Source organism: Polyodon spathula, chromosome 3, assembly GCF_017654505.1.
Source record: "Polyodon spathula isolate WHYD16114869_AA chromosome 3, ASM1765450v1, whole genome shotgun sequence".
NCBI classification, from domain to species: Eukaryota; Metazoa; Chordata; class Actinopteri; order Acipenseriformes; family Polyodontidae; genus Polyodon; species Polyodon spathula.
The window spans coordinates 79,582,612-79,598,079 of record NC_054536.1 but is presented as its reverse complement, the minus strand read 5'-3'; the positions used below and the strand labels follow the sequence as shown (position 1 = coordinate 79,598,079).

Genomic DNA, 15,468 nt, shown 5'->3' with positions numbered 1-15,468 from the left:
CCATCCCGTGATTTGCCAAACAAGTTTCCTTCAGTTTTGCTGGCAATACACTGTTGTGTTCGAGATGTTGCTGATGCTTACTCATAGAAGAACATTTTGCTGATCTAGCCTACATTACATGAGGCAACTAGAACTGAAAAGCAGTTCCTTATTTATAGTCAAAGCACATTAACAAAGACTTAGCAACAAATGAAAAAATAAAAAACAACAAACAAAATATAAAACATTTGAGTAATTGCAATAAGAACCACTAAGGATGGTTACACATATTATAAAAAAAGGTAAGGGGGAAGTTAAAATGAAGGAAATTTATTTTGAAGCTTTTAATTGTTAATGATAAATTCATCAGCAAAATCGACTGCCAAATAAGCTCTAATTGCAAACCTATGACAGCCTAGAAAGGGTCCGAGTCTCACCTTCTGGTGCTGGAAGAGACCCCCGGTGAAGTCCAGCAGGACCATACTGGATGGTGCTGGGTGGATTGAAGACAGCGGCTCGGCTCCAATCCCCAGTGAAAAGGGAGCTAGCTCCCAGGAAACAGGCCTAGTCTGATTACCTGCTTTTAATGGCTTTGTGTTTTAATAAAACATTAGCCGCTGATAGGGACTTTGTCATCCTGGGTGTCACGTTACCAAAACAGGTTTTTTTTATGAAAGGAAAGGACTCCATTCATTTTTAATTGAGATCAACCCTATGTATGTGTGTGTGGATGTTGGGGCACAGATGCCCACAGAGATAGGGAATGTGATATTCATAAATTGAATACAAATAATAGATGTTTTATTAGCCAGGTACAGCATGTCCCTAGTATACACCTGAATTGAACGTATTCAATGTGGGTCTATTTAATAAAACAGAGGCTTATTTTGTGAGACTAATAAGAGTGTCAATAAACCCTGGTGGGGAAGCAGCAGCCGGATTATTAGGTTTCAAAAGCAGCAGTATAAAGATGCAGAATAGTTTAGAACATTAAAACAGACCTCAATGTTTCACTTAATTTACCATGCTAAAATCCTTACCTGGGCAATTTGAGCTTCTAGCCCATGTGAAACTTGGTTTAATTATAATAGAGTTTGTTTGTTTCTGGATTGCGGCCTATTATCAAGTTGTAAATCAGATCCTTGTGCTGAACTTTTCAATCAATACCGGTAATATTCCAATCAATCACTAATACTGTAACAAAGCAGCTCCTCTATGCTCTTCTGTACATCTATAATGATTTGTAACATCTGAAGCGAATTTGAAAACGGCTGTCCACTATTTAAAAACCTATTTCAATTTTTACATTACTTTCATGTACAATATAGTATTAAGGTACAATCTATAAAAGATGAATCGAAAAGATTTGCTTTTTTTACATTAGATTTTTAATGTTTTTCTTTTGTTTTTGTTTCAGTTTGCTGAATTAACTTGTCAAATGAATCCACATTCCACATAAAAGCACGCTTCCCTCTGTCCCTACCTCGTGTGGGGTGCGGTCATTCTTCTTGGCCCGGGCTGTGGGCTCCTTGTGGTCCTTGCTGATGTGGATAACTTGACCTTTAGTGCTCTTCCTGACCAAGTGCCTTCTGAAGCCAGGGACATCCTCAAAGCGGTGACCTGCGAGGAAGGGGAGAGGGAACCAGCCGAATGAACAGTGTGTCAGTGAGAAGCAGTCTGGAGAATGGAGATCTCCAGCTAGTCCCACTAAGTTTAGGAATCTCCCGTTTCCAATATATGCAAGCCTTGGTGCAGTAGATTCAGGGGGCTTTGACATTGTATTGATTTTATTTGGTTTAGTCATTAAAAACATGCATGGAAATGGCACGATGAAGTCATGGCACCAAGTAGCTATCTTTTTGTTCGTTTTGTTAAGTCCTTGTATGGTCAAGTTACCATGTTAGTCCACTGAAATTCATGGACATGAGTAGGAATGGTATAGTGTAGCTCAGTGACCAACAGTTAGGAAAGCATGGTGTGCAATATACTGCTCAGTATATATACTACTCGGTGAAATAGTCTTTTCTTCTATCCACAGTCCACACTGAGCACACACACAGAGCTTGAAACTGCACCCAGTCCTGTGTTTTACAGCGTTTAGGTATATGACTGAAACAAGTTTGAACAATCGGGCCCCTGGTAACTCTGCTCTGAATTGATTGCACTAACCACAGCAAGAATAAAGCACACCTGACAAAGGTTTCCAATCAGGAGTTGTACATGCAATTATAATGGTGAAACACATTTGTTTACCATTAATATCCCTACTGAAGGTAGTTCTGAAATCCAGGATTGCGTGCAAGGCTACTGAATGTTTCAAACCCTGCATACACACACACACAGGCCCATTACAAAATACAGCAGATGCATCAATTCAGTCTCCAAACTGGAGGCCTACCTGCACTACATGGCTTGATACCAGCACTGCATAAGAGATGCTGCCTCTGGACTCAGACAAGGTTGGTAACTGACTGACTGGCCAGTCACTCCCTTTTACCTCTACCAGTATCTGGAAAGGATTTCAATAGTGTTTTACTGGTAAACACAACCCGCTTGAAGTTTTTCCATAGACCAGTGCCAAATTGCAGATACGGAATATACAGATGTGATTATCCTCTGCCAAAGAGAACAAAAAAGGCAAAAAAAAAAAAAAAAAACAGAAAAAAAAAAAAAAAAACGATTTCTGTGGAATGCTCCTCCAATTGGCAAAGATTACTCAGCCTTACATACTTAAACATACAAACACAATGTACGGACATTATATTAAATCATGCATTAAAAAGGGATAATCAGTCACAATCTAGCCAAATAAGATGAGTATTCTGGGTTGTGGCTGTGTCAAAAGCCTTAAACTTGTAAATTGTAAAGCTAGTCTGTACAACTGGTAAGGCCAGGTCGAACTAGGAGGTAGCTGTCCACTGTGCTGCTGGGTAGTGTGCTCCTGGAACACCACACAGAAAATGTCAGTGCCAGTTACCCAGAGAAGCTTACCACAGCTCAGAGGTAGTAATCTTCTGAAACAAGTCCCTGGATTCAGTTTAAAACAATTGTTTAAAATGTTTTTTTTGTTTACTACAAACTGTATAGACAAAGATCCCAGTTAATTCACAAACTTAATATTTCTTAAGAAAACTTTTTTTTTTTTTTTTTTTTTAAAAGAAAACCAACCGAAAAAAACAAGCTATTTATACCAGCTTACTAAGTTAGAACTAATTAAACCTAATTACATAAGATCATTGCTGTTGTAAAATGCCTTAAAAAAAAAAAAAAAAAAAAACTAATGAAAAGGTCATGAATATTTCCCGTCTGCAACTTCATAATGGTATCTACAGTATAATCACAATCCACAACTTCCAGCAGTACTTTATGTATGGATGTTAGTTTTAATTACCTTTTCTGTTTGTTCATTAAAAATATTAATTTAAAAAGGCATTGCAGTTATAAAATGTTTTTTTTTGTTTGTTTGCTTTTTAATAAAAGCTGCAAACTAATGTGTGAGGGAACTTTAGGCTGAAAAACTGCCAGTAACTTCAAGTAGCAAGGATGAAACACTCATAAAAGTGTACAGTTGTTACTGAAGCAACTACTGTAGTGTACTGATCTTAGCTGATTTACTATAAAAATGTTTCTGCGCAAAAACGGAACTGCTGAACCAAAAATGCCATTTATTTTTTTCTGATGCACTACAACATTACTTTAGAAAAATATATTACTTTAAAACTGTACACATACTAGTATGTATATTAATAGTACAGTTTATTTACATTTTATTATATAGCAACATTTGTATTAACATCAAGACAGTAATACAGGGTTACTGGTAACTTAATTATCATAACTGAAGAATATGTACGTTACAGCTTTGTTCTAGAGGAATAATTTCAATGAGCGTTAAGAGTAGAATACATTTGGTAATTCAGCTTCAGCGTCTAATCAGCTACAATCCGATGTATCCTGCAAACTGGATCCCTTCAGTTTATAAAGGAAACCCTGCCTGCCTGTATTGTTCTGCCGGCTGTATTTTTTCTTAATTTTAACCCACTTGCATCAATGTTCTGCAACTACAATTGCTAAACACTACAGTACAGAATTTTTCTCAGACACAACACAAACTAACCATAGGACTGACTGTCTAACTCCCTTGTGCATTCCATAGAGATCTTAAAAAAAACAAAACAAAAAAAAACCAGGGGCATTCACTTCTGTTGCTCAATATTCCCAATAAACCCTCTTCGCATCTAAACACTCATACACACAATCTTTTTCACCTTTCAACTTTGAATAAACTGCAAGCACAGTCCCCTGCAGTCCTCACACCCCACTGGAGGTATACTCACTCTTCATGCCATCGAGGTCTGCAGTTGCCAGGGTCAGAGCCTCGCTCTCGTCCGTGGGGATCTTCTGGTACATGGCGTCCTCCACTGCGGTCATGCTGCCGATGCGCCGGCGCTCTCGCAGGTTGTAGTTGCGGAGGGCTGGCTGGGATTTGGTGTGGAGGCGGCTGGGAGTGCTGCTGTTCCCTGTGGGATGAGCGGATGTTCCAGGGCTGCTGCTGCCTCCTGCTCTTTCTGCTGTAGCATCATTCTCCCTGTGCAGAATAAATACAGAGGCTCAGATATGCACTGCCCGGGGGTAGAAGCTCTAAACCTGCTATTACCCTGTCGTCAGGCCCCCTGAGGTCATCCCCACAGATTGGGTCAGCCCCTGTGCAAGTCAGTCAGTCAGCTGGCTACTTTAATTGCCCTCTACCTTCTCAAAAACTGTGCCAGAACAGCAAGACCTGAAATCAGTAGCTTTCATTCGCTTTGTTAACGTCTTACTTACCATGCTTACTACTGTGGAATCATTCTGCTACAGACCATATAAAAAAAAAACAACAACATTTGAGCAGAGAGCCAGTCCAGAAGGAAATGTTCAGATTTTCTCTGAATTGAAAGGACCAGTAGAAAGGTGTTTGTGGAGAACCGGTCACAAGGAATGAGATGAATGTCTCCTTCGCTAATTAGAACCTACACCTGCCTACCTACAGTGCTACCAGATCTTAATTCTAAATTACTTTAACTCTTCTTATATACATGCTTTGGACATGTTGTACTTTGTGTACATTTATTATTACTTTAAAGTTTATTTGTAATATTCTAGTGTGAATTGCATTTCAATCTTTTTTATATGCTTGCCTGCTGTTTACCTTATGCCATCTACTGTATGAACTACAAGCACATTTCCACAGTTCACACTCCTTACCAATGACTTGCCTATTACTATCTACATTACTAGTACATCTTTAAGGAATACTTTATAACCTCTAAATTGGAATTTCTGTAATAAGGCTAACATAAAAATGACTACCTGAAGTGGGCACCAGTAATTTAACACCCCACGCCCTCCTTCCCTGAAACAGTGAGAAAGTGTTCCAGTGTAAATAATATAAAAGTACTCCTATAGCAGGTCATGACTTTTATAACCACCCTCTATGTTCGTCTTTTAATACATTAATAATTCAAGCTTTTGTCCAGTAGACTGGTCACGATCTTCAACTGATTTTGTGGGGTTTTCACCAATAACTGATTCCAAAACTTAAGCGGTTTTGAGCCCTCACAAAAACTGCAGAGGAATGTGTCTGGCAGGTTTGTTTACGTGACTATTTTCATAGCAAGGGATAAAGAAAAAAGCTCAGTATAAAAATAGAAGCAACCAAACCACTGAAGTGGCAATTCTGGATCAGGCAATTCACGGCACACTGTCGCTATTAAGCTGCTGTATTAAGCTGTTGATTTTCTTCCTTTGCTAAATCTAGGGGAAGCAGCCTGTTTTACTTCACCCCGTAATGGCTTAAACAACATTGCTATTTTTTACATCAGTACCTCTTAACTGTCCCTTCAATGGTTACGCTGCTGTAATGTCTGACTGTGTTTCAGATAGTAGAACTATCTGGCCATGACAAAGTTCTCTAAAAAATACATTCACTTTTTTTGGTTGCTGCAAAACAAAGAAAAATTCAGCCCCTTGCCAGGATTGCAGTCAAACATGCTCCTCTAACTTTGGCCAAGTCTACGAAGTTGATACAATCAACCTGCAGCGTTTTTAGTGCTCATTCAAAAGGTGCTAAAGAATAAGTAGCTTTAAATGTAATTTAAATTGCTTCTTTTTGTCCCTTTTATTTTACAGTGTTTGCAATCTGAGTATTTATCATCTTTCTTAAAATCAGCCTTTACCTAGCTGGTTTTTTAACTTGTTTTGTGCTTGTCTGGAGGACCCTTAGTGTCTGAACTGAGCAGCCATCCTCACTCCAATCACATCAACCCTTTCGGCCCAGCCCCATCTCCCACTGTCGACATAAAATGTAGTTGAAAGGTCACACTGTCACATGGTTCAGTCCAATACACTTACGGTTCTCCAGAAAGACTTATAACAACTCACATTATACCAACTCAACTGGCGCTACTCAGTACCAGTCAGAATTATTGCAAACACTCTAGAATAGTCAAGGGAAATGAACAAAACAGAACACATGGAAATTACATTTGAAACTACTTACAGTACTCTTCAAAGTTAATAGTGACAGTCATGGTGAGAACTGAACGGAGTGTTCGGTTAGGGGAACAGCTCAGGGAAGTTGAACATGGAATGTACAGAATTGGGCTTAATTGAAATGCCACTGCAGATTAATCGAGTTAAACATTCACAAGTGACTTCAGAATGCAGCTCCTTTTAATTGCTGCCCCGAGATAAGATGCTAAAGTGGTAATCCTGCAGTAACATTACAACACTCCTCCACAGCACACAAAGACACTACTATTGGAACACGAAAGAAACTAAAGCAATCATAAGTGAAAGATTGTTCAGTTGTTGTTTTCTTCCACAACCACTATGCTTGCATACTTATATTTAACACTTGCACATAGGGGGTTTAGAAATATACATCTGGTTTCACAGACCCAGATTAGCACTAATAATTACCTAAGGTAACATTAGGTAGTACAAGATTTGTGCTAATCGTGGTCTGTAAAACCATGCAATACCAATTTGCTTTTGTACTCAAAGTTTCCTTTTTTTTTGGGTGATGAAACTAGAAATAAAATAGAGAAAACAAATTGTCCAAAGTTTGTGTAGTCTCTTTTTAAATTAATTATTGGCTTAGCTGGTGTCAACCTGTCGGAGAGTGACCGCTAAAACTGGCAACCAGTGGAAACCTCACAGCTCACTCCAACCAGTTCCGAGTCCAGGATGAAGTGAGTTTTTATGTGGGGTTGCATGGTTTAGACAGGCTGCTTTCCAAAGCACAGCGCTCCACTTGAAATAGGTGATCCCAGGCTCAGTGCAGTGGCAGTACTCACTCTGTGGTGGATGAATCAGCAGCATTCCTGGTCTTCTCATCTGCATCGAGAGCAGAGACTGGCACAACCTCCAGCTTCCTGGGCGGCGTCTTGCTGCCTCCCTTTAATGGTGCAGAGTCCGCGTCCACAGCATCATCATCCGAAAGAAAGAACTACACATACAAAAATAAATACATAAAATGTGCAACTAAATAATTTCCTGCTCTTGTTCTATGAGCAGGTGCTGACATCCAGGTGATGGGCAGTGGTGTTGATTGGGCTTTCTGGGGCAGTAACATAGATCACAAATGCTCAAACCAGTAGACAGGTTAAAAGTAGCTAAAGTGCTTGACTAGCAGAATGGACCGCCCCCCCATCTCGATATCATCACAGATGTGCACCTCAAAATTCAGGACCACTCTGTTTCAATGCCGCATTTGTTAACTTTACTACATCAGTATACCTGCACATCCTGGGAAGTGGTGGGTGCAGTGGAGACTTTCTCCTGGGGGCTGGTGGACTCCTCTGTCTCCTCATCCTCCCTCTCCTCCTCCCCTTCCTCAATAGGAGGAGCGCTGCCCCCTGGGGAGGAGGCCCTAGGCTTCTTCTTGCCTCCCCCACCGCCCTTCTTCTTGGAGTTTTTCTTCTTGCGCCCATCAGAGAGCAGGTGTGTGGACAGAGGGTGGTGGATGTGGTGCGAGGAGTGGCGATGATCTTTGAAAAGAAACAAAACAAATTTTTGTCTTGAACTTTTGAATCAATGAATAACCAAAGTTCGCTTTAAAATCAACAATTCAAATTGAATAATCTTAAAATTGGACTAATTGCGTTTTATGAAAAGCTTTTTTTTTGTTCCCGGTGCTTTAGAGATGCATGTTTTGTGGCAGACTATACTACAATCTGCATCAGGGTTTATACAACACATGAATAATCTTGCTTTGATTATTTATTTAAATGTACACTTTTTAAATACACATATTTAAAAATAACCAGTAATTTCAAATTTCAAAGGGGAACAAAAGTGAGTCTTTAACCAACCATAACCAAAATCACTCCATTATCAATTCTAAGAAACTACATCAATTTTTGGCTAATGTCCTCATGTCAAAGACATAAATGTGGCTAAAAATCTCTTCAAAGCTTGTTTTATTGGCTTGTTTAACATATTGGGAATCTCCGACACCAATCAGAATTACCATCATGTTTCAAGAAGCACTTAGATTGGGAGGGTTTTATTCAAGCAACGAGAGGTGACAGCTGTGCAAAAAGTCCAAAAAATGCTGTTTTGTATTCAATTACTCTGAAAAAATAAAATAAAAACCTTCACAGTATTCATTTTGGCCAGTAAACATGTACCATGTTTACTGCAGTGAGAAATATTTTAATGTTATTCAGAAGCATGGAAGACACAAGTTATTTTTTAAAATAATTGTTTACATAAAAACAACAGATGGTTAGTTTAAACTCTAAACTATTACAAAGCCTAAAGAGCACACCACCATGTTTAAAAACCCCAACTCCCCCTTGGTGGACTCACATTCAAAGTCCTCTTCGTTGTAGTTGCGTCGGAGGTCGTCACCGCCGCTGCGAGAGTTGGACTCATGCAGGATCTCCTCGAACCGCTCCACACCCAGTGCCTTGTTCAGATCATCTTCCTCCTGCGCTGGCCTTGTGCTCCTTGGGGACAAGGCTTCCTGGTCAGGCTGAGGAGAAAAGAGAGATGAGGGAAACCATTAACACACTGGAGCCTCGCTCAACCGAACTTTGCACCCATAAATGTGTGTGGGAGACCATTCCACTGTATTTGTCAGGCATTTTAAATTGATCATTCATTCATTAATTCAGTGTGACATTTTTACAGTAAATCTTGCCACTTGCATGTCTCAATGCCAGCTCAATTTTTTGACATGGGTGTAACTGCAGTCATTTGAAATGCAAGTAGACACACATTACATTCAAATCACTTCTGCCTTTGTACTGAACCCCAAAGCACTCGTCTTACTGCATGTGTTGCATTACCAGTTACCAACAGCAAGGTGGAGACAAATCAATTCTTAAATTCTAACAAAGACCATGCACACACAAGGAATCAGGAACAGTATACCTGAATGTTCAGCGTCACAGCCATCTGTAAATGACAAGTTCTTGTCCTGCACACTTATCCAAATCCACATTGTTTTGGTAAACTGACATCATCTATGCTTTCCACATTTTTGCATTTTACTGTAGCTCATCTACAGAATATTTGATTTGTTCTTTGCCAATGTACACACTTGTTTTTAAACTGTCAAGTGCTGCACAAGGTACAAAACAAATTAAGACATTAAAGTGTAATTGTGCAGTAATCTTTTAATGCTTTGCGGGAGGCTTATTACTTTTATTTATTAATTTATTTTAGCAAATAACAAAATAGAAGGGTAGGCAAGCCATAGCAAAAATTCCAATTTAAAACACATGTTCTTTAAGTTTGCTGTAGGCTGTTAATTTTGCAGAACGTCCTTAATTAACTTGATATTGCACTCACGTATTTCAAGAAGAATAAACTGTTATATTGTGAGGGATGCTCTCTGTGCAAAACTATAAAAAAGTTCAGTTTTTTATCCAATTATTCTGAACAAAAACGTAGACGACAAAGATCTGAAAGTTCCAGGCTATTATAGAAATGAAAAGAACAGAGTGCCAGGTGTGCTGTATACTGTGCGAGAATCCTCTCGCAACCCAGTGCCTTGAAGACTGCAGTTACAATGCTAAGGTTTGTGAATGGAGACAAAACCTTGTTAGTGCGGCAACTGCTGCCAAGCCCTTCATACACCGTCAAATAAAGGGTAGTGTGAGAAGTGCCTATTATGCAACGCCAAATCACAACCCTATTTGCAGGTACTATACAGTCTCTAAAGATTTAAACAACTTTACCTCCTCGCATTGCCTAGAAAGATACCATACCAAGAACCTGAAATACACGGGATGCTTCAACATGGTTGATGATTCCTTTAACACAAAGGTAAGTCCAGATCTTTCCCTTAACCAGTGGAGGGGGTCATAGCAAGAGTAATGGCCGCATGCACCACTCCTAACTAGCAAATGAATGAGCAAAATCAGTGCAGGTCTTCATAACACCAGCCTGCCTGCTTGCTCACCCACAGACCGGTTTGTCAGGATTGTCCGCTTGCTGTCCAATCCACCAAATGGTAAAACAACTTCATCAGCAGCTACGGTCACTGACAGTACATGGTATAAAACCTTCTGCGTTTCATCTACATTCATGACATAAAAACCCTCTGCGTTTCATTTAAATTCGTAATCCACAAGCATCCAGTCTGGTCTAACTAGGAGAAACCAATTCCAGTGGACACACTTTACAGCAGGGTGCATTTTAAAAGTTTTACCTGGTCAAAATCTAGTATGGATTTTCAATGCCAAAATACTTTTATTTTATTACAGTCTGATTGATTATCCACTTGACTAAATAATGACCAAGTACTCTTATGCGTTGTACATTTTTACTTCTTGTAAATTTCTTACAAATTTAGCTATTGTAATTGTATCTCCTGCATAGCTTTAGCTACAGTACACACCACTCTCAATGTAATGTGATACTTTGTAACAATTGTAAGGTCACTCTGGATAACTGCATCTGCTAAGAAATAAATAATAATATTAAGTGAGACTTTTTTTTTTTTTTTAAATAACAAATGTGTTTGTTCTTTTATTAAAATTGTTCCTCTTTCGAATCCACTGTTGCTATTTCCAAAATATATTTCAGTACATTTCAAAGAAATAGCAAACAACGAGAACTATAAAAAACCTAGCTGTGATCTTGAAGCTGCGTGTTTCTGGCTTGCCATCTGTGAAAATGTTCTTTTGGGACTAGAGGGTATGTTTGAAACCATGACTGTTCACCCCCCTGTGATTATCATGTCATATTTTAGTTTTGTGTACATGGGTGACTATTATTATTTTTGTAACTTTACTTGATTTTAAATGTCAGGTTCATGTATTAAGAAAACAGTCCAACTCATTTGCTCATTTACAAAAAATGTAAATAATACCTTAAATTTAAAAGATTAGCCTGTGTCTTAACAGAGGCTCTCGCTAGTCTCAGGCAGCCATTTCCGTGTTTCTTTGTAACTAACAGAAGAGCTGGCCAATCAGAAGTAATAGGGTTGAGGTGTAAAATACTTCTTGAAATGTTTGTGCATGTGTTAGACTTCAGCAATTCAGTTTTCAGAAACTTGTGTGGCTCTCTACAAATATACACAGAGTGCATTTCTAACAACAGAACGAACATAGGGAAAATAAATAAATAAAAACTACTTCGACGGGCAAGTTATAAAACGGTAAAACTTGTTGTTAATCCCATGAATCATGTTGTCCCGGGCGTCGGGTGATACGAATTGCACACCCCTGTATAAATATAGGAAATGCAGTAAACAGTTGTACTGTGGCAGTCTGTAAACATCTTAGCCGGGATTCATTTAGATGTATTACAATGGGCCACTGTGCTAAGTTAATACCCTTTTTCTGAAAAGTTAATTAAAAAGAGCTCCTAGTTCCGCCTTTGTTGTTTCTACCTAGTTCTGGAACATTAGCAGCTTGATTTTCAATTTACAAAGAAAATGGTGCAAACTTCGTACATGGTAAATGCTTTGTGAAAAAGCTCTATGTATAAATGTAGCCTTTAGCCTCAACACCCACTAGGAAACAAAAACAAATCATTACAAATCAAGCTTCTCCTTGTACATTACATGGAATTAACAGAAATGTAATAAAAAATCAACTCACCAAATAGTTTCAGTGCAGGTATTTTACCTTGACCTATTTACAGATACCAGGAGAGATCAAACCCATAACTGGGACTTGAGAATACCTATAAACTGTGTTTTTTATGCTTAACTATAACTGAAACAAAAACAACCCTAACAAAAACACTTTCCCGCTGGGTATAGTTTTCAAAGCTGTCTGACAGCCAAGGTAGTAGTACTGTATATAACCAGACTGTAGATAATTCCTCTTACTAAAGGTACAATGCACAAAAAGCCCCTGAACTGTACTATCTGGCTAGTGCAGGGCTGCTGTGTAGTAATCAAGTTCAGGGGATCTGGAGGAGCAAGTCAGACCCACTTTTGAAAATCACTAGCTAAGACTTTTTCTTGCTCTGTAGCTACTGTATCTCTCCTACCCTCTCTGATCAAGTCATGTGTAACAAAAGCAGGTGCTTAATGTCCCTGAAACAAATGTGTAGAGAAAAGTATTATTTTTTGGTGTTGCCCAAATACTTAGTAAAACAAATCACTGCTACTTCAAAGCATATAGTATACCACTACAGAAAAAAAATAGATAATAACAACAAATCACAGAACACAAAGCATACAGCTCAATCATATTTAGAACCATTCCCACTTTTTGCCAGATATTACTAGGAACATACAAAAGGACTACATTGCAATATTGACTGTTCTAATACATTTGTTTGGACAGAGCTGCGAGGTAAACTTTTCAAATGTTAGTCATATTTTGCCAAAATGTTTCAAACAATTGTCAAAAATGTGTGTGTGTGTGTATATATATATATATATATATATATATATATATATATATATATATATATATATATATAGAGAGAGAGAGAGAGAGAGAAGGATGTGTACAGTTTATTTTTAAGTATTTTCCTACATGTAGTCATATATTTTAGTATGTAGTAAGTAAACAAATTGCTTATTTAAAAAATAAGCCATTCCAGCACTCTATTGAACGTATTCACATAAGGGGATTGGTTTCTGATTGGTTAAAAATCTTTAAATATATTTATTTTAAACAGGTTATTTTTTTTAATTTTAGATTGTTTGTGGATGATTTGATCAATCTGTACCCTGCAAAGACCAGCAAAGGCTGGATTGTATTGAAACACCTGGAGAAGATCACCCTGGATTGCATCAACTACCTAGTAATGCTTATCCTGGGATTAACCTTAACAGTAGGTAGCTGGTGCAACCCGTAAGGATTCTCTGGTGCTGTACAATGCGTTGATAAAATCCAGGGGTAGCACATCCTAGCAGGGTATCGGTTAATCAAACGAACCTCTTTGACAGAATGCTTGATGCTGCCAGGAGTAGCAGGATCAGGTTTACTAATGACATGTTTTAGCTGAACAATTGGTATTAAAAAAACAAAAAACAAAGCATACCATAGCTTTTATAGCACAAGGAAATTGGTTTAAAAAAAAAAAAAAGTGCTAATTTCCATGCAAACCCGGTTTGTTTCAAACAGTGTCAAGTCGAAACACATTTATCGAACAAAAAAATTATCCAAATATTATAGACTGGTAATTAGGGTATATCATAGGACAACAAGAAGTTACAGTGTAAGAGAAGTCAAAACCCTAACACACTGAACACAGATTTGGAGGTAAAGGTAATGCGTTGCGTGATAATTCTTTAGTTTAACTACCAGCTCCTGTTCCACACAGTTACTGTAGTTCCGCTCCTTCAGGCTAGGTAAATGAAGGTACTTTAAAAGGTACTGTAATTATAAGGATGGAGGATGTGGGGCCTGTAAATTAAACAATGTTCAAGTAGCAGTTCCCCATACAGTTTTAAAATCAGTCAATACATATTTAAAGAAGGTCTTACTTGGGATGTAACTTGGTTTTACTTACACGATGTATTTCTCTACATAATGCATCCTATCACAATGATTTCCTCCTTGTTGCACCACTTACATTAAGGATTTGCTTGCAAACTTAGCACACCCATTTATCATTTATCATCAGCCTTACTAATTAAAAGCAGAAGCAAAATCCACTTGATTTCATGTGTTTCTTGTACAATCAAGGAGTACACAAGTGTATACTTTTCAAATAAACGCATACAAATACAAATTTAAACCTATACCTTTTATATTTGTAAGAGACATTTTCCAGCAAGCTTTCCCATGTCAAGAGTTTAAACTACAATGTCAAAAGAGTTTGAATTTGAGTAGCTTAAAAAAAAAAAAAAAAAAAATTAAAACAACTTGTAGCTTCAGAAGTGGCTAGAAAAAGTCTGCAATCGACTTGTGTTTCAATGGGTTGAACAGCAGAAGATCAATACATTTAAAAAATGCGATTGAAGACAAACGTGTCCTATGATGTCAAACTCACCACTCAGGAACACCTTCATACATTCATCTTACAATCTGTATTTCAGCAATCTGTAAACCACAATTGCCTCTATACTTTTGCTCTACAGTTCACAGCATTTCTGGGAAACCCTGCAGCTGTTCTTAATGACATCACAAAACCCAGGTTGATAAAAAAGAAAAATTAATGTCATCATGTCCAAACACATGACCAAAACAATGCTTGGAAGGGTTTTCCAATATTTGTTATTTTTACTAATCTGTGCAGTTCACCATCAGTATTCTTAAACAGTACAACGGAGATACAGATACAATAAAGAATGGCCATTGACTAAAGCAAATACTGATATGAAGGAATAGCTATTTATTCTCAATGTGCAGATTACAAAGTAGACAGCGGTGTATGAAAAACACACTAAACCAATATGAGAAAGCTGGTCATTTTCACACACTGATGTCACAATCCCACTTAAGACATACATGCAGTATGAATGTGACATTTTGTATAGGTGAGCGGAATATCCACATGCTGCTTTACTTAAACAGAAGATGCCTACTTTTACAAAGATGTGTGCAGGTCTGCTAGAAAGTGATGCCTGGTTTCCTTCTAAAAAAATGTGCTGCTTTCTAATCAGTTTCTTTTGCAAGCATGGGGATGACTCACAGGTAAAAAACAGACCCTTTGAAGTGAGATTTGCATGTGATTACGCAATATCACAAGCATTTAAAAGGCACTGCAAACAAACAGACAAAAAAAAATAAAAATAAATAACGAAACTAGAAGAAATTAACAGGGGCAATACACATTCCAAGGATAAGTAGCATATTACTTAAATGATCAGATCTAAACTTCACTTAATGTATCATGTGAGCTGCAATGAAGTCAGTCTGTAGTTCATTTATTAGATACCTCTTGGGGTTTGTTCAGGCAGCTATAGTAAAGGTCAGAGCAGATTTAGCAGGTTACTGCTCAACTCAACCACTGGTTAATTCAACAGCACAATTGCATTCCTTTGTTGATCAATCAGTTCTAAATGTTCTGGTTTACTGAATGAAC

The 15,468-nt window shown here is 38.0% G+C and overlaps 1 protein-coding gene across 6 annotated transcripts in view; it reads right to left on the bottom strand.

The window, feature by feature from the left end:
• LOC121313454 (anion exchange protein 2-like) overlaps nucleotides 1-15,468 on the bottom strand; it is a 101,498-nt gene that overhangs the window by 24,259 nt on the left and 61,771 nt on the right. For all 6 annotated transcript variants that reach the window (XM_041245990.1, XM_041245993.1, XM_041245994.1 and 3 more), the window contains 5 exons: nucleotides 8,833-8,998; nucleotides 7,759-8,009; nucleotides 7,317-7,468; nucleotides 4,317-4,567; nucleotides 1,463-1,599 (listed from right to left, as the gene is read on the bottom strand). In XM_041245990.1, coding sequence (XP_041101924.1) covers nucleotides 1,463-1,599; nucleotides 4,317-4,567; nucleotides 7,317-7,468; nucleotides 7,759-8,009; nucleotides 8,833-8,998 — 957 coding nt within the window. The remainder of the gene's footprint in view (nucleotides 1-1,462; nucleotides 1,600-4,316; nucleotides 4,568-7,316; nucleotides 7,469-7,758; nucleotides 8,010-8,832; nucleotides 8,999-15,468) is intronic.